Here is a 13,623-nt window from a genome sequence, read left to right as displayed (position 1 = left end):
TAAAAGAGGCGATTAATACCCCTTATGTCTTACCTAGAATAGTGTTTAAGGATCAGATGTGGTAATAAATATTAGAAATCTTTGATAAACCTTAAACTAGAATATATTAAGATTCTTTTTAAAACAAATACTAGAACAGTAAATGAAATGGCGGACCTCTCACAGGTCTATAGATAACTATTTATAAATATAGAAAATACATTTTGTTTCATTCTGTTGTTTTCAGACGATGTTTAGCCAGGCCAGATAATCAGATTTTAACTGGAGCAAATAAAAAAGTTGTATCAAGATTTTAAGTAAATGGATCGACAAAATAGCTGCCTTTTTAAGCTTTTGGCTCAGATTTATCCCAGAATAATTTTGCATGGGTTTGGGTGCCTATAGTGCCTGTCTTCACATTGGGTAGACATGCCGTGCCTGGGTCACTTGGGGATTCGCCTGTTCAGGGGTGATCCTCACAGGCTCTGTGTCTGTCTCATCGTAATGAAGACGGTTGGGGCACCGCAGCCAGGGAGAGGCCTGAGCCCTCCGCTCGCTTACCCCAGCCCATCCTCCCACGGCCCAGGGCAGCGAGGCCATCCCTCCCCCTCTCACAGGGAAACTGAGGCATGGAGAAGTACAGAAATTGCCTGAAGTCATGTAGTTAGTAATTGTCGAGCCAGGATTCAAATGTAGATGTTTCCCAGTGTCAAGTTCTGTGTGCATGTGCATGTATGTATATATATACATATGTGTGTTTATGTGTGTATACATATATCGTATGCATGAATATATGTGGTTTTTCTCCTGATGAGGTTCATAAATTTCATCTGATTCTTGACATACATAAAATCCAGTTAAGAATTACTACTTTAGAATAAGAAAATACAGTTTCGTCAGGCCGATTTTGATTATTACATATATACTGGTTTCTTACAAAGTATCTTTGGTTGTGGTAATATATAATTAACCATCATCAGTATTTTAGGAGTGATCTTGTTCAAGAATCATGTGAAAATAGAGTATCAAGTAGGAAGGTAGAGTAATAAATGATTCCTAAAAATTTCTATAGCATATACTTAAAATTTTTTCCCACCTTCTTGGCTGCTGTGCCTATACTTCAAAGGCGCGCACACGTGCTGTGCCACGCCCTTGTTCCACAGGCGGGCAAACCGGGTGTGAAGAGAATTCCAACACAGTGGGCGTTAGAAACCAATAGCGTGTTGCGTTAGTCATGTGTTTAATTCAGCATTCTTTTAAATGACCTTTTAAGTTTTGAATTTAGCATTATTTTAGAAACATCACACTTCACCTGTAGTAAAAAAAATATGTATCAGTCTAAATATAAGAACATTATCATGATTTGCTTTTCGTTAAGCCCATGGGTGTGGTGAGATTCAGGACTGTGGTCAAACATTAACAGCCATGGAGTGATGGCGGCGGGTGGTCACACGAAAGAGCTCAGAAAGACTTAGCATCAAGACGTTTCTGTGCTTTGTGCCTGGCCAGTCATGTCCTCTTAAAACACTGAGTCTCAGCTCCACTCTGTTACTCAGCTTCGTGTCTTTGGTTAAGACAAAAGGGTTTTTAATGAGATTTGAAACATAGGTCCTGACTTCCAACATGATTGTCTCAAGACATGGAAGGAAATCTGTGACCGTGATGTTCCAAAAATTAAAGATGTGTAGCCAGTTGTATGAACAACCCATTTTACCACATTCTGGACAAGACCATGCTTCAGATTTTTTTTAAAAACAAAACAAAAACCTGTTTATGAGGTTATCAAAATTACCCAGAGATATTTCTGCTAGTTTTTAACCTAATTCCACATTCCCCACCAGCCTGTTTGGTTTAGTTTATTCATGCAAACTATACTTCCTTTTCGTGTGCTCTGTTGAGTAGGAGGCATTACAGTGGGAGAAATGATCTCCAGTTATAAGCAAATAATATGTCTAAGGGATAAGGGAGTTTTATTTACTAAAATGGAGATTGATACCATGGGAAAACTGCTAATCATTGTCTTCTGAGTACAGGAGATAGTGATTAATCTGTTTTGTTACGGGAAAATTCCAGATGACAGTGTATTATATTTCATCTAATTGAAAGCTGGTATTTAAAATGTTGTTCTTGGCTTTAAAAATTGTCTTTTACTAAAAACAAAATTAATTGAGTACTTTTTCTCTAGAGCTGCATTTCTGAATTAAGTGATGGTATTTAGTAAACAGGCTGCATTTTCAAGTCTTTACATTGTCAGTGGTCTAGCCACTTTGCTTCCCAAAAGTCCATTAAGAAACATAGGCTGTGCAGTTAGAAAGTTTTAGAGCTCTCGTCTGTGTGTTGTACATTTAAAGAAAACAAATACCTATTTGGGGATTATTTTAAGCCTGTTTAAAAAGATAGAAGATTCAGAAGAACAGACTAAAATGAATCCTCGTCTATTCTGTTCTTCGTTTATGTAAATGTTTAAAAAAATGTTTGACTTTTGATTTTTTTTAAAATTTATTTATTTTACTTTTGTCACTTCAGATAATTGAGGGAAAAGCCGAACAAGAATCATCAGATAAACTTGTGCTTTCTGCTACTGGAAGTATCCAAACGAATGGACCTTCTATTCCCGGTGAAGGTAAAACCTTTGAGCCACTTGATAGCACAGGAGTGACTTCTTGTAATGATACTGTCACGCAAACCACATTCACCAAGACTTGTGATGGGATCAGCAGTCAGTCAATGATTTGTCAGAAGTCTGTGTATAGCACCCTTGAAAGCAAAGCTGACATTTTTCATGCAACAGTACAAGCAAAAACAAGTGATTTACAGGGACTTACCCAGCATGGCAGCCCCATAAACAAAGAATGTCAGCCTTCACTGGAAAGGAAGGACGATATGGGGGGTTATGTAATGCTTAATCTGGAACCAGTTACTGTCACCTTTGAAAAGAATGCCTGTTCACCAGTACAGACAGAAGTCGTGAATAGAACTGGTAAACCTACATCCTTTAACGTGGAGTCAGTGAAACAAGTGTCACCTGCTACAAGTCTTAAACATCCGGGACCCACATTTGAAAGGGCACAGACACACAGTCTTACGGACATTTCTTCTCTAGCAGCCTCAGGGCAGAATGGTGCTCAGTGCCACCATGCCTCTGCAGGGAGTGGAGAGACGCTTGCTAAGGAAACGTGCTCATTACGCAGAGAGATCCCTGTTCCGGGCTCACCACCGTCGTCTGAAGATTTGGTGGTGGAGGAGGCCTTGCCACTAGTTAAGAGTTCTCATCATTCATTGCCCAGAGAAGAAGTAAAACTCTCTCAGGAATTTTTCCCGCAGCCTGAGCCATCACAGGTTGAAGAAGCCTCATCAGCAGCCTCTGCCGCCTTAGAAAAAAATTACTCCTTTAACTGCATTCCATCAAGAAGTAATACATCAGATGGCTCTTTAGAAGTAAAGAGTGACGAGAGTGGTCTAAACAGTGAAAATGGGAATTTTGAATCTTGTAATTCAGTGTTTACCAAACCAACCAACCTATCCATAAGTGGAGAGGAAGTCAGCCTAGAGTTAGAGGACGATTCTGACATCGACCTAACTCTCACAATGTCACCACCTACAAGTCCCAGAGGAGAAATGCCAGCTGGTGAAATAGAGCAACACCAGGAGGCCCTCTTATCAAAGTTACAGCTCCAGGATGTGGATGAAGACATAATCGAGTCAGAAAGGGTGGCTTTCACAGAAAACGGAGAAGTGAATTCTGCTGACTATGCACCAGTGCTTCCCACAGGGTCAGAGAGTGAGGACAGAGAAGGTGACCGCTTCCGGGCGCTGACTTTAGTGCTCCCTAAAGGGGCTTGTGCCCTTGAGGTTGCAGAGGAGGTTAACGTCACCTCGGACTTTCCCTTTGGGTCTTTAATTGAAGAAGTGTCACCAGCGTCTAGTCCTGATCCCCAGGTGCCAGTAGAAGCAGCACTGCCGTCTCAGGTTGTGTCCCCACGCAGTTTAAAGCGCCCTGACTCACAATGTGAGAAAAGTGACACGTTCTCCCAGGTCGAGTCAGTGGATTTGGCCGTCACCGACAAGGAACATTCTTTTGTTGGTCCCGCCCACCCCATGGGACAAGATAACTTAGCTTGGGTTCAACAAGTGCAGCTTTCTGCCAAAATGCCTCTCGTGTTCAGTGATCACCCAGGAAGAAGAGAGAGACCTTTGACTCTCCTGGGTAGAGTAACTGAAGAAATTGTCCCCAGTGAGCATGACGAGGCTTTCTCTTTCTCAGAACAGGTGCCGCGCTGTGGTACAGAGTTAACCCAGCCTGCCTCAGTGGCTAGTTTTGGAACTGACTTAAAGACTTCGCTAGAAAAACTGGTAACATCGGGAAATCCATTGCAGCCAATTAGTATAGAGAACAGACATTCAGACTTAAAGCGTCTTGCCTGGGACACCAGTGAGCCTCCATTTAGTTCTAGAAAGATTGTGGAAAATAAGTCTTTGGCTGATACGTTTGTTTCTACAGCCGCTCCCAGTGGTATAGTGCATGTGCCATTAAAACAGCAGACAAGCCCTAAAAGCATTAAGAAAAGTCCCTTTAGCAGTGCTGTGACAGCAGATGAAGGCAGTGGCCTGCAGGCTCAGCCCCTGAGCTGTGCTGTGGTCATGGGAGGTGTTACGCAGGCATACGTGCACTCAGAGACCCCCACACTGGCTTCTTCCTCAGGGGGCGCTGCTGTAACCCATTGTACGAGACCCAGTAACACAGGGACGGGGTTTCAGACACAGGAACTGTCAGTCAGGATGGCCAGTTTGCTTAATAGTGAGCCTGAAGCTGAGCTACATGAAAAAGCCATGGATGTAGGAGGTGTCGGCTCTCAGTCAAACACCCCTCCAGAAGGCAAGCAGGAGACCATGCACGTGCCGCAGGATGTGTTGACATGTGGAACAGAAGATGTGGTGAATGGCGGGCTTTTCCCTGTGTGTTTCCATGCTGGTCCTTACCAAAATACAGCCATCAACAGTGAAAATGCCAAGAAAGAGCCTCCTGCTACTTTTGGTGCCAGATCTTGTACCCCTCTTGTTTGTGGAGTCTCTGAAGAGCAGGTGGAAGACAAGACCGTTGGTGAGGGGCTCAGGGCCGAGGACCCTGCAGCGCCGGGTGGGGACGTGGGTATCATTGCGAATCCTCATATCCCTTATGAACCCCTTTCCGGAGGCTCCGATCAAGACATTCCTGGTGAGTGCGGAAGTCTCCAGTTAGATATGGAGGGTTCCTGCACTTCGCGATGTACTCACACCAAGAAGAAAGCGGCTTCAAAAGATGGTTATGACTCTTTCCTGAGCCTAAATGACAGTGATAATGAAAGCTGGGGCTACTCTAACCGAGGCCCAGGGCTGGAGAACAGCATACTTCCCAGAAACTGGCCCATCGGATTGAAGAAAGAAGGTAAGTGTGTGCCGCGTTACGTCCAAATCAGGGATTGCCACGGCATCCCCAGGACTTACGCTAACTTCAAAGTAAGTAAGGAGCTCAGAGAGACCAGGAGGACGCTGCACGACCCAAAGTGGCACCCCAGCTTCACTGCACACGGCGGCTTGCTCAGCTCTTGGACAGATCCTTGGCGGATGGCAGATGACCTTACCCAGAACACTTTAGATCTGGAATATCTGCGTTTTGAACATAAACTAAAACAGATTGTGAAGAATGGGGATTCTCAGCGTTCTGCCTCTTCCAGCAGCGGCTTTCTGAAGGGGTCACCTCTGCACATTGCTGCTGGAGCATTCCCTTTGACACGTGTACCCGAGGCCCCAGTTCTGTATCCTGCATCCCGGAGCAGAAGTCCCCTTGTGATAACAGTCGTGCACTCGGATGCCAGACAGCAGAGTGAGCACTTGAGAGGCCACATGCCCAGCAGCTCGGACACATCTTCCTTTTGGAAGGAGAGAGGTGGCCACGGTAGAAATCATCTGACAGATTCTGAAAGAAGTCAGGCCGTTTCATGCCACCTCAACAAACTGAAGTACAACAGCACTTTGAAAGAGTCCCGGAGCGACATCGCACTCATCCTCAGCGAGTATGCAGAATTCAACAAGGTGATGATGAATCGCAGCCCGATCGTCTTCCAAGATAAAGAGTCAAATGTTGCTTCTCGAGAAGCTGCATCTCAAGAGTTGTACTCATCTTCCCCAAGAAGGTCAGCCTCCTACGAAGACATGATCACGGACTTGTGTGCCAGCCTGCACATCAAACTGAAAAGTGTCTTGAAAGACGCTTGCAAAAGCCCCTTCCTGTTCTACCTCGTTGAGACGGAGGACAAGTCCTTCTTTGTGAGAACAAAGGTAAGCTGCCAGATTTTCCTGAGAGTGTTATTATTTTCATTGCTGTCTACTTTTATTTTAAAATGAATTGAGTATTCTTGGCTTCAGAAAGAAATGATAATGAAGCAGTATTTGGGTTTCCCAGCCCAGTCTTTATCTGCACACTAAATGTGAGGCTGACAGGGATCTGCCATCAGCATTCTACTCAAAGATATGTATGATGTTCCAGAATTAACGCGGTGACTAATTTTCACAAAAAGTTACCAGTACAGACATACTCAACTTCAAATGTAAATACAAACATGTTCCAAAGGTAAAATTCAGATTTTTAAAAATTGTTACCCGTGTTCTTTCATTAGTTTAGATAGTTGAGAGGGACCTCTTTTGGTTTTGGATGTGTATTTTTATTATTGACTATTAGGATAACTGATATTCTGCTGAGAACATGGTCCTTACTTTGAGAAGATGTAACTGTGGTAAAATTCTAACTCGGTAGGAGCCAGATCTGTCTGGATTCATCATTAGCTTCCTCATTTTATCCTCTCAGGATTTTTTCTTCTACTTTTGAAAAAGACAGCATCCTCTCCTGTTTTAACTTTTAAAATATAATTTCACATATATAAAATTTAAATTATAAGTTAAAATATAGGGTTAAAGACTGCAGAAGTGATACCCTTTACCCAGATACCTCACTTTTCTGAACCATTTTAAAACATGTTGTGGACACGACACCCCATCACCCCTTCAAACCTGAGTGCTCGTTACCTTCGGGTGAGGTGACGCACCGCCCCTCTGCGTTGAGGGGCACTGTGTGCAGGGACACGCACATGGGGTCATAGTACAGCCCTGAAAATTGGGACGTGAGCGTTGATGCAGTGTGCCTGTCCGGCGCACAGATCCCCGTCGGTCCAGCATCACACGTCGACTGCTTGTCTGTGTGTCGCATTCCTGGTCCGTGAGTATTTCTCACTTGGCTCAAATGGTTCCTGCTAGGCCCTCCAGAGTCCAGTCAGTAAGCGCGGCGTGGTTACTAGCAAGTGGAGGCTAGTGGAGGCACAGAGGGACTTGTAGATGTCCACTTCCTGGTGAGACTCGCCCACCAGGCTTCACAGCTGACTCCTGGCCAGAGTGCTTATTACTACCGTCATGGTTGCCACAGGGCGGTGTTCTGATTCCGTCACTCCTTGTATGTTTATTAGTTGGCATTCTCCTGTGGGGTGGAATGTTCCCTTCTCTTCCATTTGTTCATCTGCATGTTTTACGTCAGTGCGGACCCATGTTCCGTATGGATTTACTCAGAGTTACCATCTGGTCCTTCATTATTCGTATTAAAGCTCAGACCCAGCTCGTGCGAGTTCCTTCAAGCTGGCTTCTGTGTCCTTTTGACAAATCCCCATAATTCTTTGGACACGTTCCTCCTTTATGGTGCAATGTGATGGTACAGGCTTATCTTCCATATTCCCTGTCTCAGCCTTGAAGTCAAGGAGCTGTGATCATTTTTAGTGAATAGCGCTTGGAATTAAGACTGGGCTGTGGGTAAACTCAGTGGCACTGCGTTTGTCCTCCCAGCAAACAAAACCAGTCAACATGTGTATGTGGTGAACATACAAACTTCTGTTTTTGTGTTCATGTTTAAAAAACAAAGTGGGAGCACGCCCATCTCCGGCCCATAGTGCCCCAGCACATTTGCCCTGGACTCCCCAGGAAGCCGGCCCCCACGCCACGTCTCTGCTGCTGATGAGAGTGACAGTTGTCACAGACAGCACCTTAGAGGAGGAGGAGGAGGAACATGAGGGTCTAGGCGTGGAGGGTGCGGTGGACGTGGCACAGGTGCGGATCCAGCCCAAGGGGCCCGAGGGGTTCCCTCAGGGTCAGAGGGGGACCCCGGACCCAGTGAGGAGGGCTGCGTGCGCCCTCGGGAAGGGCCCTGCAGCTGGAAGGGCCTTACAGAGGTCACGCTAAGGCATTCACTGTCTGAGGTCCTTGGGGAGGAGGCTCTAAAAAGTAATTTCTAAAAGGGGAATCGCAAGTTTGCATTTCGGTGCGAGCGCTCAGCTAGTGTGGGACGTGGGTTGGAAGAATGACAGATAACAGACTTTAACTGGTCACTGTCGTTGCTGGTCAGCACACACTCTTCCCTAAGATGAATGGTGGCTCCTAGTTTATATTATTCAAACGTCATTTTAAAATATTCAAAGTTTTCCAAATTTTTGGAGTCTTATTTTTGTGTAACAATTTTTTCCCTATCGAGGATTCTTTTGTTCTCTAAGGTTCTTCGTAAATGGTTCCAGATCTGTGTCCTTATTACCCCCCGCCTGTTTTTGTTCCAGTTTCCACACTGGTAAGCGGTGTAGTTGAAAAAGCATTAGACGGTCTTCAGTCTTTTTGAAGGTGCTCGGCCTCCAAAGTAACATGGAAATGAGTTTCCTTTTTACCTTGAATTGAAGTTTTCCTTTTTTTGGTTAAGGATATATATATATCCTGCACCCTGACGTGTGCTACAGTAAGGCAGGGCTAGACTGGGTTAGCGTCACGGCCATGCCCGTTTTGCCACAGAATACTTGATTTCTTTTTGCTTCCATCTTCTCAAAAGCAATAATGCAGTATCTTTGTTCTCACACCCTTTACCGAGCAGATGATACTGGTTTTCACGTAGGAGGTCATAGCTGTTGTGTTTATTACGATAGCAGTACTGGTAGATACCCTGTTTGTTTCCATGGTGAATGCATTGTTTCATTGTATTTTACCATGAGGACACTATTTACAACCGAAAAGAACAAATTTTGTGTGAAGATATAACTAACCTGCAAGTGAGAAAGTGGACACATCATAAAATGGGAATAAAGTGCTGTCAGGCAAAACATTTTTAAAAGCTCAGAAAACTGTCCCTGTAGTTCTCGCATCCTGGAGATCCCCGATGTGTTTGTTGGTGACAGGATGCCAGGCCCTGAGTATTGGTGAGATGAAGATCTGAGGTCCTTTGTTATTGTCAAAATTCAGAGTGCTTGACAGTGCCCAGACCACCGCAGCATTGGATGAAAATACTGCACATGACAAAATGTATTCATTCAAGTAGTTTATTAGTAAAATAAGCGAGGGCTAAAGGTTTATGTTAAGATATTTTAGTGGGCTCTGTTCAAAGCAGTCTTTCCTGTAGGAATGCCTTTGAAAATGCACTGCCATACATTTCAAGTGAATTGAAAGTCAAAATTTGAGTTGTTTTGAAATCCAGGGGAGACTGATCAAAGCAACAGTATTTTTATAAAGGAAATATGGGCTTAAGTAGGAACATCACAGTGTGCAATGGAAACCTCCAGAATCCTTCGGACAGAGGGAGGACCGGGTTAAGGAGTGCCTTTAACTGTGTGAGCTTCCCCTGCCCCTCCGTCCTCTCCCCTGAAACAGAGTAGCTACAGCAGAGCAGATCCTACAGCCCTGCACACCCCCGCTCGCCCCCGCTCGTCTGGGGGCGCTCCCCGAACCTGTCCCCTTAATGATACTCGAAGTAATGCTTAACTGTTTGGGTATATTTTCAAGAGTCCTAGAAATGTCTTGACTGGAGGTGGCATTTTTAGAGTATATCTCTGCATCCCCAAGGTAATTCCCTTGAAGAGGGTGAGACTCATATTAGTTTGATGTTTAAAAAGAATCAGCCTTTGATACTTTATGGATGTAAAAGATTTCTTATAAAGTGATTTGTTGCCTTTGAAATAAACTTGTACACCCAACTGTGCCTAACATCGAGGAGTCGTTTGTTCCACGGGTGAGAGCCCGGGAGTCAAACTGCAGCTCGTGCTGGCCTGTTGTAAACGGTGTGCCTCCCGATGTCCTCAGTGAACCACGAAGGTCACTGTGTCAGCACCCTTCTCAGTGACTGCTCCTTGTAAATCTTTCAGACGCTCCTGAGGAAAGGAGGCCACACAGAAATGGAACCTCAGCATTTCTGTCAGGCTTTTCACAGAGAGCATGACACGCTCATGGTCATCATCAGAAATGAAGATATCGCATCACATCTACATCAAGTAGGTTTGAAAATATCTTTCTTACAAAGACATGTATGACAGGCATTTAATGCCATTCAGTTATCAGACTCGTCACTGCCTTTTTTATCTAGGGAAGAAGTTAAAACCCAATACCACTGACCCTAACTGGGAAGGTAACGGGGTTGAGATGTGCGATAGGATACTGTAATGGTCACAGCCAAGGTATTGATGGGGCAAAATATGTTTCAGAAAGTTAAGAAAATTTTCATATGAACTAAGGGAGACTATAAAAAAGAGATATGGGTAAATTTTCATCTAACAGTAATCTTTAAAAGGAGTCGTGACTATTTACCTATCAGTCGTATATAAGTAGTTGCTTCTCCCAAGATCTGCCTGCCTCGCGGACGCAGGCTGGGTGCACACCCCTGCGGCAGGAGGCAGCACCTAACCCAGACCTCTAGCTCCGGCACCAGCAGAAGCTGGGACAGCACGATGGGGTGAGTTTGTTACCTGTCTGATTACAGGTCCCCCAAACCTGACGCATACTCTTCCTTCTCACTGTCTCCAACCGCTGGAGTTGTAGAGACCATTTTGTAATTAACTAATTCTAATGAGTTTGCGGCACTGGTAAACTGAGTTATATTCCTTACATGTGGCAGAATTACCCATCAGTCATCAAGGTTAAAGGTATTTTTGGCTGTTCCTGAATCTTGAAACTCTCAGATACAACTGACAAAAACGACCCAGTGAGCCTGTCTTCAGTGGGGGATCCTTTTATTGTTAACAGATTCCTTCTTTGCTGAAGCTGAAGCATTTTCCCAGTGTCACCTTCGCTGGAGTAGACAGCCCTGAAGATGTTCTCAGTCACACCTACCAAGAGCTGTTTCGGACAGGCGGCTTTGTGGTGTCAGATGACGGAGTATTAGAAACTTTAACGTTAGGTTGGTCTTTTAATTTCCTTTCTTTTCTTTGGAATCTAGTCCGATCAGTGTCTCAACTAGTGACCCAAATATTATTTCCAGAGAGAAATTATCGACTCATTATTGGTCCCCATCTCTTGAAAGCTGGGCCAGGCACCTCCCGAGCTCTCAGCCTCATTTTACAGGGGTCTTCGCCACCACCCCGGTCCCATGCTTCCCTTGGGAATGTGGCTGAAGTCTTGGTCATACAAATTTGAGACTTGTATTTGACCCCTTCACTTGCCAAATCCACTCTTAGTTTTTTGTTTAGAATCAGCTCATCCCCATTTGTTGCCGTCGCACATGCCATCCTGTCAATAATGGGGAAATCTACAGAAACGGCTGCTCAACGTTTATCTGCTTGAACAGCCCTGGAGTTGACGCTCGAACAGCGTGAGTGTGAACTCTGGCACCCACTTAACTTGACCTGAGCAGTTCACAGCAGTGTTGTTCGCAGTCAGCCGGAGGCTGGGGACCTGTGTGTGGGGGCCGTTTCCATTACACTGGGACGGGCGGTGCAGAGGGCCCTGTGCAGTTCCCTTGCGTGTCAGAGCCCAGGACAGATGCTTTCATGTATGGTCAAGCCCACCCTGTGGCCCTGACCACCTTAAACTCCCTGGATGCCACTTCTGGGCTAGAAGCTAAGCAGCACGGATTCTGCACAGACACCAAAACTGCGAAGTATTTGTAGATATGTATTAAGAAACCTAGACTTTGGCCGTGTAACATCTGTACCATGTTGAGAGCATCAGTGCTGGTCATCGTGGGGCTCTGGGTCTGTGCTGCAGGTCGTTAGGGCTGATTGGGGCCACATGAGTGCAGGGGGATTCTGCCAGCTACACACAAGACAGCGGTGGTGTGCATTCACCTGGGCTCTTGTTCTTTACGAGGAATAATTTCTGGGCTTTGACTAGACAAGCCACAAGCCTTAAAATACACTTTTCATTCTGTAGTTCAACTGAAGGAAATTGTAAAGGTCCTGGAGAAACTAAATGGAAATGGCAGGTGGAAGTGGCTGCTTCACTACAGGGAAAATAAGAAGCTAAAAGAAGACGTCAGGTAAGCGGTGGGGACGCCATGGGCCTCACCCAGAAATGGTGGCTGCGCCCTGGACTATCAGCGCTGGGGCATGTGGGATGGAAGCCATTCGCGTCACACACACAGTTTAGATCTGCTGGTTTTGGTTTTGGTTCCATAGCAGAGCTTTCAGTGTGCTGTAAACATCAGCGAGAGTTTGAGGCCCACCCAGGCTTTGAGTAGCTGCGTCTAGACCAGCAGAAGCAGAGAAGTCCCTAAAATGTCCCAGGGTTAAGTTCAGGCCCCACTGCTGTGAACTTTTAAAAAATAAAACGAACCGGCCCCTTGCTACATTAATGCTCTTTAAGGCATCAGAAACAGAAGGAAACACTGAGATGAGAATATAGCCTTAAATGAATTTTACCCTTAGAGTATCAGTAGGCAAACCACTTTAAATGTACAGAATAAAATTAACAGTATTTTTAGAAGAACAGCCCTGATTGATTCCTTGGCTGTAGAGAGCTGGGCAGGCGGGCTTTTCCACAGCAGAGGTTTGCTAAATGCCTGCCTTGGGCACTTGAGGTGGTTTATTTAGTGTCGCTCATCTTGTTCTAACCGTGCAGGGGAGGTCCGTGGCTCGCCCCACTTAACGTGTAGGACTGGCACACAGAGGACAACAGGCCTGACTCGGGTGGGATGCGGAGTCAGTCAGTCTGGAAGCTGGGCCTGTCCCCCACAGTGTGCGTCTTTCAGATGACAGACCTTTCCCCACGCTGCCGTCTCCCAAGGAGCAGACTGAAGTGTGTGTAGTGCAAGTGCACAAGGTCTTGAAAGACGGCTTACGGGTTCAGGGAAGACTACTCAGGGAGGGGAGGGACGCTGGGACAGGGCAGCCAGGGGGTGACAGGGTCTAAGGCTGTAACCACGACCTAGCTAGGTAGCAGTTCAAGAATAATGGCAAGCAAATTAAAGCACCAACGAGATGCCACAGCACACCTATAATGAGCAAGGAGAAATGAATCTGGCATTTGTAAAACTTCGGGTAGACAGAAGTCCTTCCACCACGGCTGGCACTGCAGTGTGCTCTTCACGCCATGCTGGTCTGGCCTGACGGGAGCTCATCGCATCTTCTGACCTTTGGGGAATTTACCTAAAACTAAAACCAACCTTAGGTTTTAAAAACCACTATTTCTACAAAGGTTTTAGCGATGGGTGGTTATCGGTAACTACAAAACCAGCCTCAACTTCATCTCTAGGCAAATATAAGAAACAGATATATGGACTAAGCAGATAGAGACAGATATGTAAAATAATGCCACAGAACTTGACACAGGAAATAGAAGCATGTAGTTTCTATTTAGTCACAGAAAATGTAACATAGAAGAGTT

At 45.2% G+C, this 13,623-nt stretch overlaps 1 protein-coding gene across 11 annotated transcripts in view; it reads left to right on the top strand.

Annotated features, from left to right (window-relative positions):
* FAM208B (family with sequence similarity 208 member B) overlaps nucleotides 1-13,623 on the top strand; it is a 66,708-nt gene that overhangs the window by 50,510 nt on the left and 2,575 nt on the right. For all 11 annotated transcript variants that reach the window (XM_023524972.1, XM_023524967.1, XM_023524968.1 and 8 more), the window contains 4 exons: nucleotides 2,506-6,297; nucleotides 10,173-10,298; nucleotides 11,047-11,200; nucleotides 12,172-12,277. In XM_023524972.1, the coding sequence (XP_023380740.1) occupies nucleotides 2,506-6,297; nucleotides 10,173-10,298; nucleotides 11,047-11,200; nucleotides 12,172-12,277 (4,178 nt within the window). The remainder of the gene's footprint in view (nucleotides 1-2,505; nucleotides 6,298-10,172; nucleotides 10,299-11,046; nucleotides 11,201-12,171; nucleotides 12,278-13,623) is intronic.

This window comes from Pteropus vampyrus, unplaced genomic scaffold (genome assembly GCF_000151845.1).
Source record: "Pteropus vampyrus isolate Shadow unplaced genomic scaffold, Pvam_2.0 Scaffold513, whole genome shotgun sequence".
NCBI lineage: Eukaryota > Metazoa > Chordata > Mammalia > Chiroptera > Pteropodidae > Pteropus > Pteropus vampyrus.
The sequence above is the reverse complement of the archived record's forward strand: the minus strand, read 5'-3'. Positions and strand labels throughout refer to the sequence as shown.